The 15,922-nt window shown below is 68.0% G+C and overlaps 2 protein-coding genes across 2 annotated transcripts; both read left to right on the plus strand.

Moving 5' to 3' along the window:
* The first annotated feature begins 523 nt into the window (after positions 1–523).
* ADRA2B (adrenoceptor alpha 2B) lies at positions 524–1,893 on the plus strand. The gene has a single exon (XM_084273836.1). It carries the CDS (start codon positions 607–609, stop codon positions 1,753–1,755), a length of 1,149 nt encoding a protein of 382 aa, XP_084129962.1. The 5' UTR covers positions 524–606; the 3' UTR covers positions 1,756–1,893.
* Positions 1,894–7,581: 5,688 nt separating this feature from the next.
* On the plus strand, positions 7,582–15,898 carry LOC311199785 (glycerol-3-phosphate acyltransferase 2, mitochondrial-like; the record flags this gene model as incomplete). The annotated part of the gene is made up of 19 exons (XM_084273916.1): positions 7,582–7,695; positions 7,814–7,887; positions 8,536–8,646; positions 8,974–9,078; positions 10,287–10,604; positions 10,730–10,829; positions 11,002–11,208; positions 11,292–11,402; positions 12,232–12,317; positions 12,405–12,523; positions 13,203–13,273; positions 13,378–13,642; positions 14,423–14,571; positions 14,659–14,736; positions 14,889–15,017; positions 15,128–15,248; positions 15,434–15,487; positions 15,623–15,678; positions 15,782–15,898. 19 exons carry the CDS (start codon positions 7,582–7,584, stop codon positions 15,896–15,898), a joined length of 2,385 nt encoding a protein of 794 aa, XP_084130042.1.
* Between the last annotated feature and the right edge of the window lie 24 nt (positions 15,899–15,922).

The raw sequence follows: 15,922 nt of genomic DNA on the forward strand, positions 1-15,922 counted from the left end.
CCCCCCCGGCTGGGAAAGCCGATGAACAGGGTGAGCCCAGCCCGGTGCCGGTTCTGTTCGGGGCGTTTCCTGCCCTAATTATTGGAGGGGGAGGAAGGGGGGAGCGGGAAGGAAAACGTGGGGGGCTGGAGAGGCTCCGGACCGGGATGGGGAACCCTCGGTTCGGCTGGTCCCACTGCCCCAGTCCCGCTCCCGGTCCCGGTGTGGGTGCTGGAGGGGCCCGGGAGGGGTGGGTGCGGGTACCGGGGAGGTACGCGGAGCCCGGCCCCGTCGGTGTCCCCGTTCCTCCCCCCGGTTCCGCCCCGGGGGCGGGGGAGGCGTCTCAGCCCCCTCCCGCTCCCCGTTAAAACCCGTCGGAGGAGGCGGCGCCCGGCGGCGCAGAGACCGGCAGCACCGGGACCGGCACCGGCAGGCAGGGACGGGCAGCGCGGGGCACCGGGGTGCGGGCAGGGCAGGGGGGTGCGGGGGCAGCGGGCAGGGGGTGGACAGGGGTGGGGGGTGGGGGGCAGCATGATGAGGGACCCAAGCACCCCCCATCACCCCCCAGCCCCATCCCCCCGCACCCCGGGGCACCGCTGAGCACCGGCCCTGGTGTCTGCTGGGACCATGGAGGGTCCGGAGAGCGGTTACTCGGTCCAAGCCACCGCTGCCATCGCCGCTGCCATCACCTTCCTGGTGCTCTTCACCATCGCGGGCAACGTGCTGGTGATCATGGCCGTGCTGAGCAGCCGCTCGCTGCGCGCGCCCCAGAACCTCTTCTTGGTGTCCTTGGCGGCCGCCGACATCTTGGTGGCCACCCTCATCATCCCCTTCTCCTTGGCCAACGAGCTCCTGGGCTACTGGTACTTCGAGAAGACGTGGTGCGAGATCTACCTGGCCCTGGACGTGCTCTTCTGCACCTCCTCCATCGTCCACCTCTGCGCCATCAGCCTGGACCGGTACTGGTCGGTCAGCCGCGCCATCGAGTACAACGCCAAGCGCACGCCGCGGCGCATCAAGTGCAGCATCCTCATCGTCTGGACCATCGCCGCCGTCATCTCCCTCCCTCCCCTGGTCTACAAGGGGGAGAAGAAGGCGGCGGCGGGGGGGCGGCCGCAGTGCAAGCTCAACGAGGAGGCCTGGTACGTCCTCTCCTCCAGCGTCGGCTCCTTCTTCGCCCCGTGTCTCATCATGATCCTCGTCTACCTGCGCATCTACCTGATCGCCAAACGCCGCCACCGCTCCCGCCCTGCCGCCCCCAAACCCCCAGGAGCGGGGCCACCAAACGCCACCCCCCCACCTACCGCTGCGGATCCCCCGGGGACCTGCCCGCCGGCGGACAGGACCTCGCTGCTGAGCCCCGAGGAGCCCCCCACATCCCCCAACCCCGGGGCGGGGACATCCCCGCAGTCCGGGGGACGCCCCAGGGACACTTTGGCCACCGGGACGGGGCGGGTGGTGTTGGCCCGTCGCCCACCAGCGTTGAACCCTTGGAGGAGGAAGACTCAGGTCAACCGGGAGAAGCGTTTCACCTTCGTGCTGGCCGTGGTCATCGGCGTCTTCGTCCTCTGCTGGTTCCCCTTCTTCTTCCTCTACAGCCTGGGCGCTCTGTGTCCCCGGCACTGCAAGGTCCCCGACGGCGTCTTCCAGTTCTTCTTCTGGATCGGGTACTGCAACAGCTCCCTCAACCCCGTCATCTACACCGTCTTCAACCAGGACTTCCGCAAGGCTTTCCGACGCATCCTCTGCCGCCGCCGAGCCCCGACGCCCTGGTGAGGGGCTCAGGCCGCCCCCTTTCTTCCTCCTCCTCCTCTTCTTCTCCTTCTCTTCCTCCTCCTGGCTGTACTCACTGCCTGGAGCATCCCTCAGGCTTGGGGGGAGGGGGTGTTTCTCCCACCTGCTGCTTTCCCTCGCTGCCGGATTTCCCTGGGGACCCTGGGTGGGGTGGGGTGGGGGGATGTGGGGGGGGGGGCACACGCCACTGCGTCACCACCGTGTCCCCATCCTGGCAGCCCCCCCTTCCCCCACTCCCCCAGTGCTGCAGCCTTTTAACAATAAAAGATATTTTGTAATAAGAAAAAAATGTCACTTTTTGTCAAGGGGGGGTTGGGGGTGGGGGGGGGGGCAGGGGTGTGTGTCCACCCCCCCTCCCAAGGCTCCCAGGGGGACCACTGGGGACAAGTGCTGTGGCCCGTGACGGCCGGCAGCGCGGCCGGGAGGAATGTGTGCTGTGGAGAGGGAACACGATGTCTGAGGGGGGGGGTGTTGGGGGGGGTTATTTATGGCAGCGCCCGGGAGGGAGAAACAACCGAAATGTTTAAATACCCCTAAACAGCCCCAAAGAGAAACCGGAGCCACCGCCGGCCCCAAGGACGTTCAACCCGATGGGGGATGGAGCCTGGTGTCTGGGGACCCTGCTGGGGTTGGGGGGATGACTGGCTGGTGCCTCGTACAGGGTTGTGCTGCCTGCCTGGGGTGAGGGCAACGGGTGTGGGGGGGAGTTTGGGGGGGGTGACCCAGGCCAGCGTGTTGTGACCCTGTGACACCATGTCATGACCCGCCTGGGTGTAAGCAGGGGTCCCAGGGAGGTGTTGTGACCCACAGTGGTGTGTGGTGGCTGGTGATGGTGTATCGTGACCCACAGCAGGGAATCGCAACCAACAGTGGGGTATCATGACCCACAGTGGGGTATCGCGACCCACAGTGGGGTATCGTGACCCACAGTGGGGTATCGCGACCCACAGTGGGGTATCACGACCCACAGCAGGGTATCGCGACCCACAGTGGGGTATCACGACCCACAATGGGGTATCGTGACCCACAGTAGGATATCGCGACCCACAGTGGGGTATCACGACCCACAGTGGGGTATCTCGACCCACAGCGGGGTGTCATGACCCACAGTGGGGTATCATGACCCACAGTGGGGTATCATGACCCACAGCAGGGTATCGCGACCCACGCTGCTGTGCCGTGACTCAGAGGCCGCGCTGTGACCCGTCACCGGTGACTCACCCCACTGTGCCGTGACTCACGGGTGGCGGGTGGTGACCCAAACCAGCGCGGGTGGTGATGGGGTGTGATGATCCCCCTTCCATGGGGTGTGATGACCCCCCCTCCATGGGGTGTGATGACCCCCCCCTTCCATGGGGTGTGATGATCCCCCTTCCATGGGGTGTGATGACCCCCCCTCCCCCCCATGGGGTGTGATGATCCCCCTTCCATGGGGTGTGATGACCCCCCCCCCCATGGGGTGTGATGACCCCCCCACCCCCCATACGATGACCTCACACCAGGGTACCCCCACCCCATCACCGGGGGCCACCTCTCCTCTGGGGTGGCAGAGCCGGCCCCATCTCTCGGGTTCATCCCCCCGCCCCAATCCCAGCTGAGCTTTTGGGATGCCCTTTCCCAGCCCGGCAGCTCCCACCCCCCCAGCCCAGCCCCATCCCGTCCCGGCTGGCGGCCGTTGGCCCGTCCCGGCGCGCTGGGAGGATGCTGGGGGTGGGACAGGTCGTGCGAACGGGGCCGGGGTCGCGGCGCTGCGCACGCCGAGCCGCTGGGCCCCCGCCAGCCCGGCCCCAGGGGGGGGCCTGGCCCCGCTCCCGCCTGCCCAGGCTGCGTCCCGCCGGGGCTGGCCGGCCCCACAGCTGCCCCACTGCTCCGCACCCCGCGCTGGGGGGAGATGTGGGGCCGGCTGTGGTTTCGGTGGGGTGCTGGGAATGGTTGTGTGGGGCTGGGAGGGGGGCGGGGGGCGGTTCTTGGTGTGGTCCTGTGGGGATGGATGTGTCCCGTGGGGCTGGATGTGGGGCTGAGCAATGTCCCATGGGGCTGGACGTGGTCCTGTGGGGATGGATGTGTCCTGTGGGGCTGGACGTGGGGCTGAGCAATGTCCTGTGGGGCTGGACGTGGTCCTGTGGGGCTGGATGTGTCCCATGGGGCTGGATGTGGGGCTGAGCAATGTCCTGTGGGGCTGGACATCGTCTTATGGGGCTGGATGTGTCCCATGGGGCTGGATGTGGGGCTGAGCAATGTCCCATGGGGCTGGACATGGTCCTGTGGGGATGGATGTGTCCCATAGGGCTGGATGTGGGGCTGAGCAATGTCCTGTGGGGCTGGACATCGTCTTATGGGGCTGGATGTGTCCCATGGGGCTGGATGTGGGGCTGAGCAATGTCCCATGGGGCTGGACATGGTCCTGTGGGGATGGATGTGTCCCATAGGGCTGGATGTGGGGCTGAGCAATGTCCTGTGGGGCTGGACGTGGTCCTGTGGGGCTGGATGTGTCCTGTGGGGCTGGACGTGGGGCTGAGCAATGTCCTGTGGGGCTGGACATCGTCTTATGGGGGTGGATGTGGTCCTGTGGGGCTGGGAATTTGAGTGTGGTCCCATGGGGCTGGATGTGTCCTGTGGGGCTGGGAATTTGAGTGTGGTCCCATGGGGCTGGATGTGTCCTGTGGGGCAGAACACAGTTCTATGGGGCTGGATGTGTCCTATGGGGCTGGACATGGGGCTGAGCAATGTCCTTTGGTGGTCTTATGGGGCTGGATGTGTCCCATGGGGCTGGATGTGTCCTGTGGGGCAGAACACAGTCCTGTGGGGCTGGACATGGGGCTGGACGTGGTCCCATGGGGCTGGATGTGTCCCCTGGGGCTGGATGTGGTCCTGTGGGGCTGGGGATTTGAGTGTGGTCCCCTGGGGCTGGATGTGTCCTGTGGGGCAGAACACAGTCCTATGGGGCTGGACATGGGGCTGAGCAATGTCCTGTGGGGCTGGACGTGGTCCCATGGGGCTGGATGTGGTCCTGTGGGGCTGGATGTGGTCCTGTGGGGCAGAACACACTCCTATGGGGCTGGATGTGGTCCTGTGGGGCTGGGACACAATACCCTCCTCCACCCACCCCCAAATCCCTCCCCCCCCCCCTCAGCACCACCAGCTCTTCCCCCCCCCAGACCTTCTCCCACTCCCCACCGACTCCCCAAAGCAGCCTCGGGTTGCCATGGCAATGCCTTAATTTCCCCCCTTCCCCCCCCGTATATTCAGCAGAACCAGGTTTGCTGCAGGAAAAGGGCCCTGGGAATTCGAAGCGGGGGGAGCTTCCTGCTGAAAATGGGTGAAAACTGGTGGAAACTGGTTAAACTGGGATAAAATGGGGTGACGTCCTGTCCCGTGGCGCTGGGGACAGTGACTGACCCCCGTGTGAAGCCGCCGTGCCGCTGACCCGGTGTTATCACTGCTGGAATAATTACCAGCCCCTCGTTAGCGCTGGGGGAGCAGCAGGAGGGGGAGGTTAATTAAGCAGAAATATTAATTGCTGACATCTCCCCCTGCCCGCCCTGGGGCTGCTGGTTTTGAGCTGGGGAGGGGTGTGTGTGTGTGTGGGGAGGGGAATGTTCAGGATCCAAACTGGGACCAGTAGGAAGGCGCCACCTTCAACCAGCGTGGGATAAACCTGGCGGGTATCTGCCGGGAGGTGTGATGAGTTCTTGCCAGGCCTCAGCCTGCTCTAACTGGGGCTGGCTCATGGCATCCCCACGAGGGGGGGGATGAGGGATGGGGCCGGGGGGGTGTGTGTGTTTCATTAACGCTGCTCAGTGATGACACAGCGTCCTGGGGCGACAGCGGAGCCAAACCCCGTGGCGCCGGCCCCCCCAGGATGGTCCCTCCCGGGATCTTCCCGGTTATTTTTAGGCTCTGGATGAAATTTGGCCACTTTCACTGGCCGAGGCATTTCCCTTCTGGGAGGGGGGGGTGGGGGAGGGAAGGTGGGGGCATTTTTGGGGTGTTTTCAGGCAGATTCAGCCCCGTTGGGGTCACACACACACACACACACACACGCTGTTCCCTGCCTGGAGGTTGTTGAGGTCTGGGTGGGGGGTCAGCAGGGGGGGGTATGGGGAGCGGGGTTGGGGGGTGGGGTTAGGATGGAGCCCCCGGGAGGGTGGGGGGCACTTGGGGTGGGGTTGAGACCCCAGGATGGGGGCAGGGGGCCTGTCCCCAACGGTGATGGGGCCCCAGGAAGGGGCTGGGGGAGTTCCCGGGATGAGGGGGGGACCCGGGATGGGTTAGGCTGGAGGGGTGGGGGGCCATAGTGCGGTGCTGGGGGCCCGGGAGGGGCTGGGGGCGGGGTTTGTGTAGGAGAGGGGGCGTGGCCTCAACAAGGGGGCGTGGCCTGTGAGCGTAGGGGGCGGGGGTGTTTGATGTGGTGGGCGTGGCCTCCCGGGAGAATGGGGCGTGGCCTGTGGCAGTGGGCGTGTCCTACCGGGCAGGGGGGGGGGCGTGGTCTGGCGCGGAGGGGGCGTGTCCTGAGGGGGCGTGGCCAGAGCCTCGTCTGGGCACGCGGCTCTTTCCCGCCTCCCCAGGGCCCGTCCCGAGGTAGGGCCCGGCCTGGCGCTGGGGGGGGGGAGTGGGGGGGTCGCGGGGCGCAGGGGCTCGGCCTCCCCCTCCCCCTTCCCCCCTCCCAGCCCCGGGGCTTCTTTGAGGGGGGGAAACACCCCCCCCCCCCCCAGTTCAGTCTGGGGGGGCTCGGGATCTGGCGTTTCGGGGCCTTGGGGGGCGGGTTGGCAGTGGGGGTGGGTGGGAGGGAGGGTGACCCCCCCCCTCCTTCACCACCCCCTGCCCGGCCCAGGAGCGGGTCCCTTCCCCCCCCCTCAAGGCCTGAAGTGGGGTGAGGGGCTGGGTGACACCCCTCGGGGGGGTGGGGGTGTGTGGGGGGGCACAGACACCCCCCCCACCCCTGCGACCCCGGGTGAATTTGCTGTATTTCCCCCCCCTCCAGGAACGACTCTTCCTCCCTCGGGTGTTTTTGGGAGCGTTCAGCCACGCTGGCTGCTTCCAGGGTCAGCACCAACCCCCTGAAACTTCTCCCACCCCCCAAAAAACTTCTCCCTCCCCCCAAAAACTTCTCCCCCCCCCGAAACTTCTCCCCCCCCCCGAAAATTCTCCCCCCCCCAGGAAACTTCTCCCCCCCCCCGAAACTTCTCCCCCCCCCGAAACTTCTCCCCCCCCCCGAAACTTCTCCCCCCCCCCAGAAACTTCTCCCCCCCCCCGAAACTTCTCCCCCCCCCGAAACTTCTCCCCCCCCCCGAAACTTCTCCCCCCCCCAGAAACTTCTCCCCCCCCCCGAAACTTCTCCCCCCCCTGAAAATTCTCCCCCCCCCGAAACTTCTCCCCCCCCTGAAAATTCTCCCCCCCCAGAAACTTCTCCCCCCCCCAGAAACTTCTCCCCCCCCCAGAAACTTCTCCCCCCCCTGAAACTTCTCCCCCCCCCAAAAATTCTCCCCCCCCCAAAAATTCTCCCCCCCCCAAAAATTCTCCCCCCCCAAAAATTCTCCCCCCCCAAAAATTCTCCCCCCCCAGAAACTTCTCCCCCCCCAAAAATTCTCCTCCCCCCCGAAACTTCTCCCCCCCCCGAAAATTCTCCCCCCCCCCGAAAATTCTCCCCCCCCCGAAAATTCTCCCCCCCCCGAAACTTCTCCCCCCCCGAAACTTCTCCCCCCTCCAGAAACTTCTCCCCCCCCCGAAAATTCTCCCTGCCCCCCCTGAAACTTCTCACCCCCCAAAATCTTTCCCCCCCCAACTCCTTTCCCCCCCCCCCCCCAGATGAAGACCTGGGTCTACGCCTCGGGGGAGCCAGTGGAACTCTTCATCCCATTCCTGGGCACCCTCCGGCCGGACTTGAGGCGCTGCTGCCCAACCTGCACCCCGTGCAGCTGGGTGAGTGTGGGGAGCGGGGCTGGGGCTGGGTGACCCCCCCCTTAGCCCTGCCAAAATTAATCCCTCCCCAATCCCATTAGAACCCACCTGCTGCTGAATCCAGGGTTTTTCCTTCCAGGGTCGATTCTACCATGAGGATCTCAACTCCTTCGGCTTCCTCGACGCCGGCCGGGTGACGGAGAGGGACACGCGGTGCGGATGGGACCCCCGCTTCCCCCCTCCCCAATATTCATTCCCCTCCCAGCTGTTTTACTGAGGATGCTGAGAGGCTGCAGGGTGGTGGGAGGGATTTTCCACAGGGTCCTTAATTAGCTCCCCATCCTTAATTAGCTTTGGAGTGAGGCTGGGGTGGGGGGCAGCCCCCCCCCAAAATGGCCATTTTCTTCCCCAAAATGCTCTCCTGCTCCTCACCCTCCCCCCAGGATGTCACCCCCCTGCCCCCCAGCTCCTCCCAACCCACCTTCTCCTCCGTCCTGGGTGCCAGTGGGAAGCCAGGAGCCTGTTCCTGGGTTTTAGTTTGGGGGGGTGTCCCTGTCCCCCCTCCCCAATTCCCTCCCGGCCACTCAGCAATTCTGAGCCGTGTTTTCCCCATCATTTCTCCCCCTTCACCCCAAATTGGGTCATTTCACAATCTCCCAGCTCTGCCTTTCACAGTCAGGTTTGGGGATGGATTTGGGGAGGGGGGGAAGTCGGGGGGGGGGGTGGGTCTATGTTTTCCCAGCTGTAGAATGGGGAGAAAGGAAATGAAATCCCCCTAAAACCTGGGCTGGGAATGGCTGGGGGGGGAGCTGACCCCCAGGGACACAACCCCCCTCTGAGGTGTCCGTGTGTCCTGCCCAGGTACCGGGGGTGGCTGGTCCGGAGGGTCTGTGGGTTCCTCGCCGTCTGCAGCTGGGAGGTTCCTGCCGACACCCCCAGGGATCTCCCGGCCAGGGTCTGCCGCAGCCGGAGGTAGGTGGGATTGGGCAGTGGGGGGGGGGTCTCTCCACAGGATCCCCTGGCAGGATGGGGGTCTGGAGGGAGGGATGCGCTTGCCTGCTCTTCCTCACTGCAGCCCCTCACTCACCCCCCCCCCACCCCTGGCTCAGCACCCCCAAAAAGGGGCCGGCGCCCCATCCCGGGATGTGCCGAGGCTGCTCCGGGTCGGTCCCATCCCCATCCCAGGCTGTGTGGCCTCGCCAAGCAGCCCCCTCCCCCCCCCCCCCAAATCCCTGCGGTGCCGGGGGCTGGCGCAGCGCAGAACAGGGGGGGTGACCCCTCGTGCCCCCCCCCCACCAGGGTCCGGAGCTCCAGGCGGGACGGGGAATCCCACCGGCACTGGGAGCAGGAGGCGCTCAGCACCCTGGCCGAAATCCAGGCCCCGCTCTCCCTCTTCACCCTGAGGTCTGTGCTCCCCCTTGGGGGGTGGGGTGGGCTGGGGGGGTGGGGGGATCCCCCTGCACCGGCATCTCCCCCCTCCTCCAGGAGGGGTCCTGGTTCCTGGTTGGGGTGTTGCCAGCCCCCCTGCACCCCTCCCCCTGGGGCTCTGGCGCTTGGCGGGTGGGGTTTGTGGGGAGGGTGGGTGCCTGGACCCCAGGGGGGTTCCTCAGGAGGGAGTGTCCTTGGGGGGAAGGGCCTTTGGGGGGGTCCTTTGGGGGCTGCCCGGGGATGCCTTAGGAGGGGCCTTTAGGGGATCCCTTGGGGGATGTGCAGGGACCCTTTGGGGGTCCTTTATGGGATGTGTGGGGATCGTCTGGGGGATCCCTTGGGCCGTGCCTCAGGATCTTCGGGGTCCCTTTGGGGGATGCTTTGGGGATCCTTTCAGGGGGGTCCTTTGGGGGAGCCTTTGGGGGGATGATGTGGGATCCCTTGGGGGTCCTTTGGGGGGTGTCCTTTGGGGGATGTCCAGGGGTCCTTTGGGGTGTCCTTTGGGGAATGTCCATGGATCCTTTGGGGGTGTCCTTTGGGGGATGTCCATGGATCCTTTAGGGGTGTTCTTTGGGGAATGTTCATGGATCCTTTGGGGGTGTCCTTTGGGGGATGTCCATGGATCCTTTGGGGGTGTCCTTTGGGGGATGTCCATGGATCCTTTGGGGGTGTCCTTTGGGGGATGTTCATGGATCCTTTGGGGTGTCCTTTGGGGAATGTTCATGGATCCTTTGGGGTGTCCTTTGGGGAATGTCCATGAATCCTTTGGGGGTGTTCTTTGGGGGATGTCCATGGATCCTTTGGGGGAGGGGTGGGTCCTTCAGGGGATCCCTCAGAGGATGCCCATGGATCCCTTGGGGGACCCACATGCAGAGACCCCCCGGGGCTACAGCAGCGGGAGAAACCCCCCCACCCCAGAACCAGCTGGGAGGGGGGGAAATCAAAGCAGCACAGGGGGAACTTTCCCTTTCTCTCCCTTCTCTTTGCTTTTTGCCCCCTGCCATGGAGACACCGGCAATTAACAGCAGCATCGCAGCCTAATTGCTTCTCTGATTGAGCCGGCTCGTGCAACCCCCTCCCCTCAGCTGCCTCGGGTGGGGAAACTGAGGCAGGGAAGGGTGGGTAAAGACTCGGGGGAAGGATTTGGGGGTGACCAATTCTCTCCCTGCCTCCTTTCCCTCCAGGTTGTGCAGCTGGGCTCTGCTCAAGCTCCTGGACCGGCTCTTCCTCAGCGTGCAGCTGCACCAAGGGCAGCTGAAGATGGTGCTGAGAGCTGCCAGGACGGTAGGGAACCGGCGAGCCGGGCTGGCCCCGCGCCTGGGCTGGGGCCGGCGGGGTGCTGAGCCCCGGCCGCTTCCCTCGCAGCCCGCCGTGCCGCTGGTTTTCCTCTCGAGGCACCAGTCGCAGCTGGACGGGCCGCTCCTCTCCCTGCTCCTCTTCTCCCGGGGGCTGGGGGTGCCGCGGGTGACGGTGGGCGAGCAGCCCTGCAGCCCTGCCCTGCGGTAAGGGGCCCGGCCGCCGGCTCGGGGAGCTGCCGGAGGGGGGGTGGGGGGGTGGAGGTGAGCTGGGGAGGGGGGCGAGGTGGGCACCCCCCCCCCCCACCCTGCCCCTCGGCTCCCCCCCGCAGAGCTTTGCTGCGGCGCCTGGGAGGGATCTTCCTGCCGTCGGGGATGGAGCAGACAGCGAGCGGCGGGGGCGAGGGGCTGCGGGGGGCTGTGCTGGCCACGGTAGGTCCTGCCCCGGGTGCGGGGGGGAGGAGGAAAGACCCCCCCATCCCCACCCCCCCACCCCCCACCCCCCACCCCATACCCCTCCCCGAGCCTCCCCTGCCGCAGGCTGCCCCAGCCTTTTGGGGCGAGCGGTGGGGGTCCCGGCCTCATCCCACCGCCCCCCCCCCAGTACGTGGAGGAGGTGCTGAGGAGCCGGCAGCCGCTGCTCATCTTCCTGGAGGAGCCGCGGGAGCCCCGGCGCCTCTCGGCCCCCGCCCGGCACTGGCTGGCCGCGGTGTGCGGGGCCGTGCGGGGCCGCGCCGTGCCCGACGTGCTGCTGGTGCCCGTGGGCATCGCCTACGAGCTGCCCTCCGGCCCCTCGCCCCGGGACCAAGGGGTGAGGACGCAGCCCCCGCGCCGTCCCAGCGCCCCCTCCTCCCCTTCACCCCCCCCACTGACCCCCGTCCCCTCTCCCCCCAGGGCCCCGCTCGGCCCCTCGGGCTCGGCGCCTGTCTCCGGGCCGCGGGACGGGCTCTGCGAGCACCGCGGGGCTGCGCCCGCCTGGACCTGGGGCAGCCCTTCTCCCTGCGGGTACGGCGGGGGGGCGGTTTGGGGAGTGGGTGAGCCCGTCTCTGGGGTGTCAGGGCCGGGGAGCGGGTGGGTGACCCATTTCTGGGGGGGTTCAAGGCTGGGGGGGTGGGTGAACCCATCTCTGGGGGGTCGGGGCGGGGGGGGTGGGTGACCCGTCTCTGGGGGGTGTCGGGGCTGGGGGGGTGGGTGACCCATCTCTGGAGGGTCGGGGCAGGGGGGGTGGGTCAACCCGTCTCTGGGGTGTCAGGGCCGGGGGGGGGTGAGTGACCCATTTCTGGGGGGGCTCAGGGCTGGGGGGGGTGAGTGAACCCGTCTCTGGGGGGTGTCAGGGCTGGGGGGGTGGGTGAACCCATCTCTGGGGGGTCGGGGTGAGGGGGGGTGGGTGACCCATTTCTGGGGGGGCTCAGGGCCGGGGGTGTGGGTGAACCCGTCTCTGGGGTGTCAGGGCCATGGGGGGTGGGTGACCCATTTCTGGGGGGGCTCAGGGCTGGGGGGGTGGGTGAACCCATCTCTGGGGGAGTTGGGGCCATGGGGGGTAGGTGACCCATTTCTGGGGGAGTTGGGGCTTGGGGGAGTGGGTGAACCCATCTCTGGGGGGCTCAGGGCTGGGGGGGTGGGTGAACCCATCTCTGGGGGGTTGGGGCTTGGGGGGGTGGGTGACCCCATGTTTGGGGGTGCCAGGGTCAGGGGGGTGGGTGAGCCAGTCTCTGTTGGGGGTCATGGCCACGGAGGGTGGGGCTTGGGTGTGTGGGTGGGTGAACCCGTCTCTGAGGGGGTCTGGGCAGGGGCCAGGGGGGCTCATCCAACTGGCCCCATTCATCCTTCCCAGGAGTTTGTGGCCAAGACCCTCGCCCAGCAGAGCTGCGCCTGGAACCCGCCGGCAGAGCCAGAGCAGCCCAGCGCCCTCGGGCCGTGGTGAGGAGCTGGGCCAGGGGTGGAAGGGGGGGGCAGCATCCCACCCCCCTCCTGCTTCCTCACCCTTTGCCCCCCGTCTTTCCCCAGCCCCGCCCCTCTGGCCAGCCAGGCGACGGAGGTTGGGGGTCCCGACCCCCCGCGAGCCGCCGCTCTGGGGGCAGAGGAGGAGCTGCTGGTGACCAGGCTGGGCCTGCACTGCCTGAGCGGTGAGGGGGCTGCCGGGGGCTGGGGGGACCCAGCTGTCCGTCTGTCTGTCCGCACGGGGCTGTGGCACGGCCACGCTCCCGCCTTGTGCTGGCACCAGGTGTTTTGGGGTGAAGCCCCCCTGGCACCGGCTGGGTGACACCCCTGGGGTCCCGACCTCATCCCCAGGGACGTCCCCGCTGCTGCCCCCCACCCTGCACAGAGGGGCTGGTTCCCCCTTGCCGCTGCCCCCCACCCTGCACAGAGGGGCTGGGGGCTGGATCCCCCTGGTCTCTGCCCCCCACCCTGCACAGAGGGGCTGGGGGCTGGTTCCCCCCTGTCACTGCCCCTCTCCCTGCACAGTGGGGCTGGGGGCTGGTTCCCCCCACTGCTGCCCCCCACCCTGCACAGAGGGGCTGGGGGCTGGTTCCCCCCTCCGCTGCCCCCCACCCTGCACAGAGGGGCTGGGGGCTGGTTCCCCCCACTGCTGCCCCCCACCCTGCACAGAGGGGCTGGGGGCTGGTTCCCCCCTCCGCTGCCCCCCACCCTGCACAGAGGGGCTGGGGGCTGGTTCCCCCCACTGCTGCCCCCCACCCTGCACAGAGGGGCTGGGGGCTGGTTCCCCCTGGCCGGTGCCCCTCACCCTGCACAGTGGGGCTGGGGGCTGGTTCCCCCCGCAGTGAGCTCCTTCTCCTCCCTCAGACAGCGTCGCCTGCTCGGCCATCACAGCCGTGGAGATCACATCGGCGCTGCTGCTGTACCGGCACTGGGAGGTGGGATGCGGGGGGCTCCAGGCCCCCCCCTGAGGAGCCACATCTCCAGAGCGGGCATGGGACCCCCCTCACCCTCCTCTTCCTCCCTCCCTGCCTCCCACCAGGGTGTCTTCGTGTCCCGGCTGATGAAGAGCTTCTCGGCGCTGCTGGAGGAGATCCTGCGGCGCCGGCACGACGTGGGCTTCTCCGGGCAGCTGCTGGGCCTGGTGCAGCACAGCCTGGGGCTGCTCCGGCCTCACCTCACCTCCTACCACCTGGGCTCCATCCGGGACGTCCTGGTGATCCCCAAGGATTCGGCGGAGGCTCGGAGGGAGCTGGGTCGCCACAGCGCTGCCATCCTGCCCGTCTTCGGCAGCGAGGCGGTGGGAGGTGAGGAGGGGGCAGGGAAGGGGGGGGGGGAGAGGGGCGGCGATGCCGGGTTCGGGGCGATGCCGGGTTCGGGGCGATGCCGGGTTTGGGGCGATGCCGGGTTTGGGGCGATGCTGGGTTTGGGGCGATGCTGGGTTTGGGGGATGTTGGGGTTGGGGGATGTTGGGGTTGGGGGATGTTGGGGTTGGGGCGATGCTGGGGTTGGGGGATGCCGGGGTTGGGGCGATGCTGGGGTTGGGGGATGTTGGGGTTGGGGGATGTTGGGGTTGGGGGATGTTGGGGTTGGAGGATGTTGGGTTGGGGGGATGTTGGGGTGGGGCGATGCCGGGGTTGGGGGGATGCTGGGTTTGGAGTGATGCCGGGGTCAGGGCGATGCTGGGGTCAGGGGGATGTTGGGGTCAGGGCGATGCTGGGGTCGGGGGGATGTTGGGGTCGGGGGGATGTTGGGGTCGGGGGGATGCCGGGGTCGGGGGGATGCCGGGGTCGGGGGGATGCCGGGGTCGGGGGGATGTTGGGGTTGGGGGATGTTGGGGTTGGGGGATGTTGGGGTTGGGGGGATGTTGGGGTCGGGGGGATGTTGGGGTTGGAGTGATGCCGGGGTCGGGGCGATGCCGGGGTCGGGGCGATGCCGGGGTCGGGGCGATGCCGGGGTCGGGGCGATGCCGGGGTTGGGGCGATGCTGGGGTTGGGACGATGCTGGGTTTGGAGGGGATGCCAGGGTTGGGGCAATGCTGGGGGGTCCCAGTGACACCGGGGTCCCGGTGCCGCCGCTCTCCTCAGCCGGCGCCATCCACGCCCTGCTGGTGGAGGTGCTGCCGTTCCTCCCGCCCACGGGCAGCCTGCTGGGCATCGTGTTCAGCCACGAGGAGCTGTGCCGCAAGACCCTGGAGCTGCTCCGGCTGCTGCCCCCCAACCTGCTGGGCTTCCAGGTAGGGGCTGGGGGCCCGGGGCGGTGCTGCCATCGCCCAGGGAGGGGGGGTCCTGTCCCCACCCAGCCCCGTCCTCCTCTTTCCCAGCCCTGCCAGCCCCTCGACTTCCAGAGCGAGGACATCGTGGACAAGCTCCTCCTGTGTGGGCTGCTGGAGTCTGAGGAGGTGGGTGCCCCCCACCCACACCCCCAGGACCCCCATTGGGGCGGCTCAGCCCCTCCGGGGCCAGGATGGGGATGGGCTGAGGGAGCGGGGTGCCTGTGGGGGGGTGAGGGGCGACAGGGTGCTGTCAGAGGCGGCGTGGCCCTTCCCCACAGCCGGAGGGGCAGCAGTGGGGCTGCGATTTGGAGGACGAGCCCCACTGGAAGAGGCGGCTCTGGGACTCGCTGGGCTTCGACAGCGACAGCGGCAGCGAGGGAGCGGTGGTCCGCAAGCGCTGCTTCAAGGTACCGGGGTCGGGGGGACCCCGCTGCGCCCCGGCTGCCCCCACGCCGGGGTGGGGTTGGGGGGGTGGGAGGGGGGCTGCTCGGGCCATGCTCTGCCTTCTCCCCGCCAGCTCAGCGAGCCCGAGGCCTTTCCCGGCTTCCTCCCCTTCCTCTGGCGGCTCCTGCGCCCGGCGCTCAGGACGCTGGGCAGAGCTGTGGCCTTCCTGGAGCGGCCCTGCTGGCCCCAGCACGGTACAGGCCCCCCCCCCGGGCCCGGCAAAGGCTTCCCCGAGCCCCCCCCTTGGCTTGGCTCGTGGGGAAACTGAGGCAGGGGTGAAGCTCCCTGGCTCCGGAGCGAGAGCAGAGAGGGGTCCTGCCCCCTCCAGGAGGTGCGGGCACTGAGCTCTGACCCCCCCACCTCTTGCCCCCCCCCCCAGAGACAGCCTACGTGGAGGAGCTGCTGCAGTTCCTGGCCGAGGAGGACAGCTTCGGTGAGCTGGGGCGGGGGGAAGGAAGGAGGGAAGGGGTGTCCCTCCTGCTTCAGGGGCAGCACCCCCAAAAGCTGGGGCTGGGGGTGCTCGGGGGGGTGGGCTGGGGGTGCTCCCACGGGGTTTCTCTCCCTCCAGACCCCCCCACCAGGAGCCTGGCCCTGAGCTCCCTGCAGACCTTCAAGGAGATGGGGGTAAGCGTGAGCGGGGGCTCTGCCCCCCACCCACTGACACCCAGCTCCTTCCCCCCACCCCAGTGCTGCTGCGATGCTCCCGTGTCCCCCCCCCAACCCCCAGGTGCTGGAGGAGGAGCAGACCCCCGCCGGCCCCCTGCTCCACCTGGCCCAGCCTTTCCGCTCCAGCGCCCGCCGGGAGGAGCTGGAAGGCTCCATCCTCCAGTTCTCCCAGCTGTAGCCCCCCAATAAACCAGACCCAGGG

The sequence above is a fragment of the Gallinula chloropus genome, assembly GCF_964237585.1.
Source record: "Gallinula chloropus genome assembly, chromosome: 21".
NCBI classification, from domain to species: Eukaryota; Metazoa; Chordata; class Aves; order Gruiformes; family Rallidae; genus Gallinula; species Gallinula chloropus.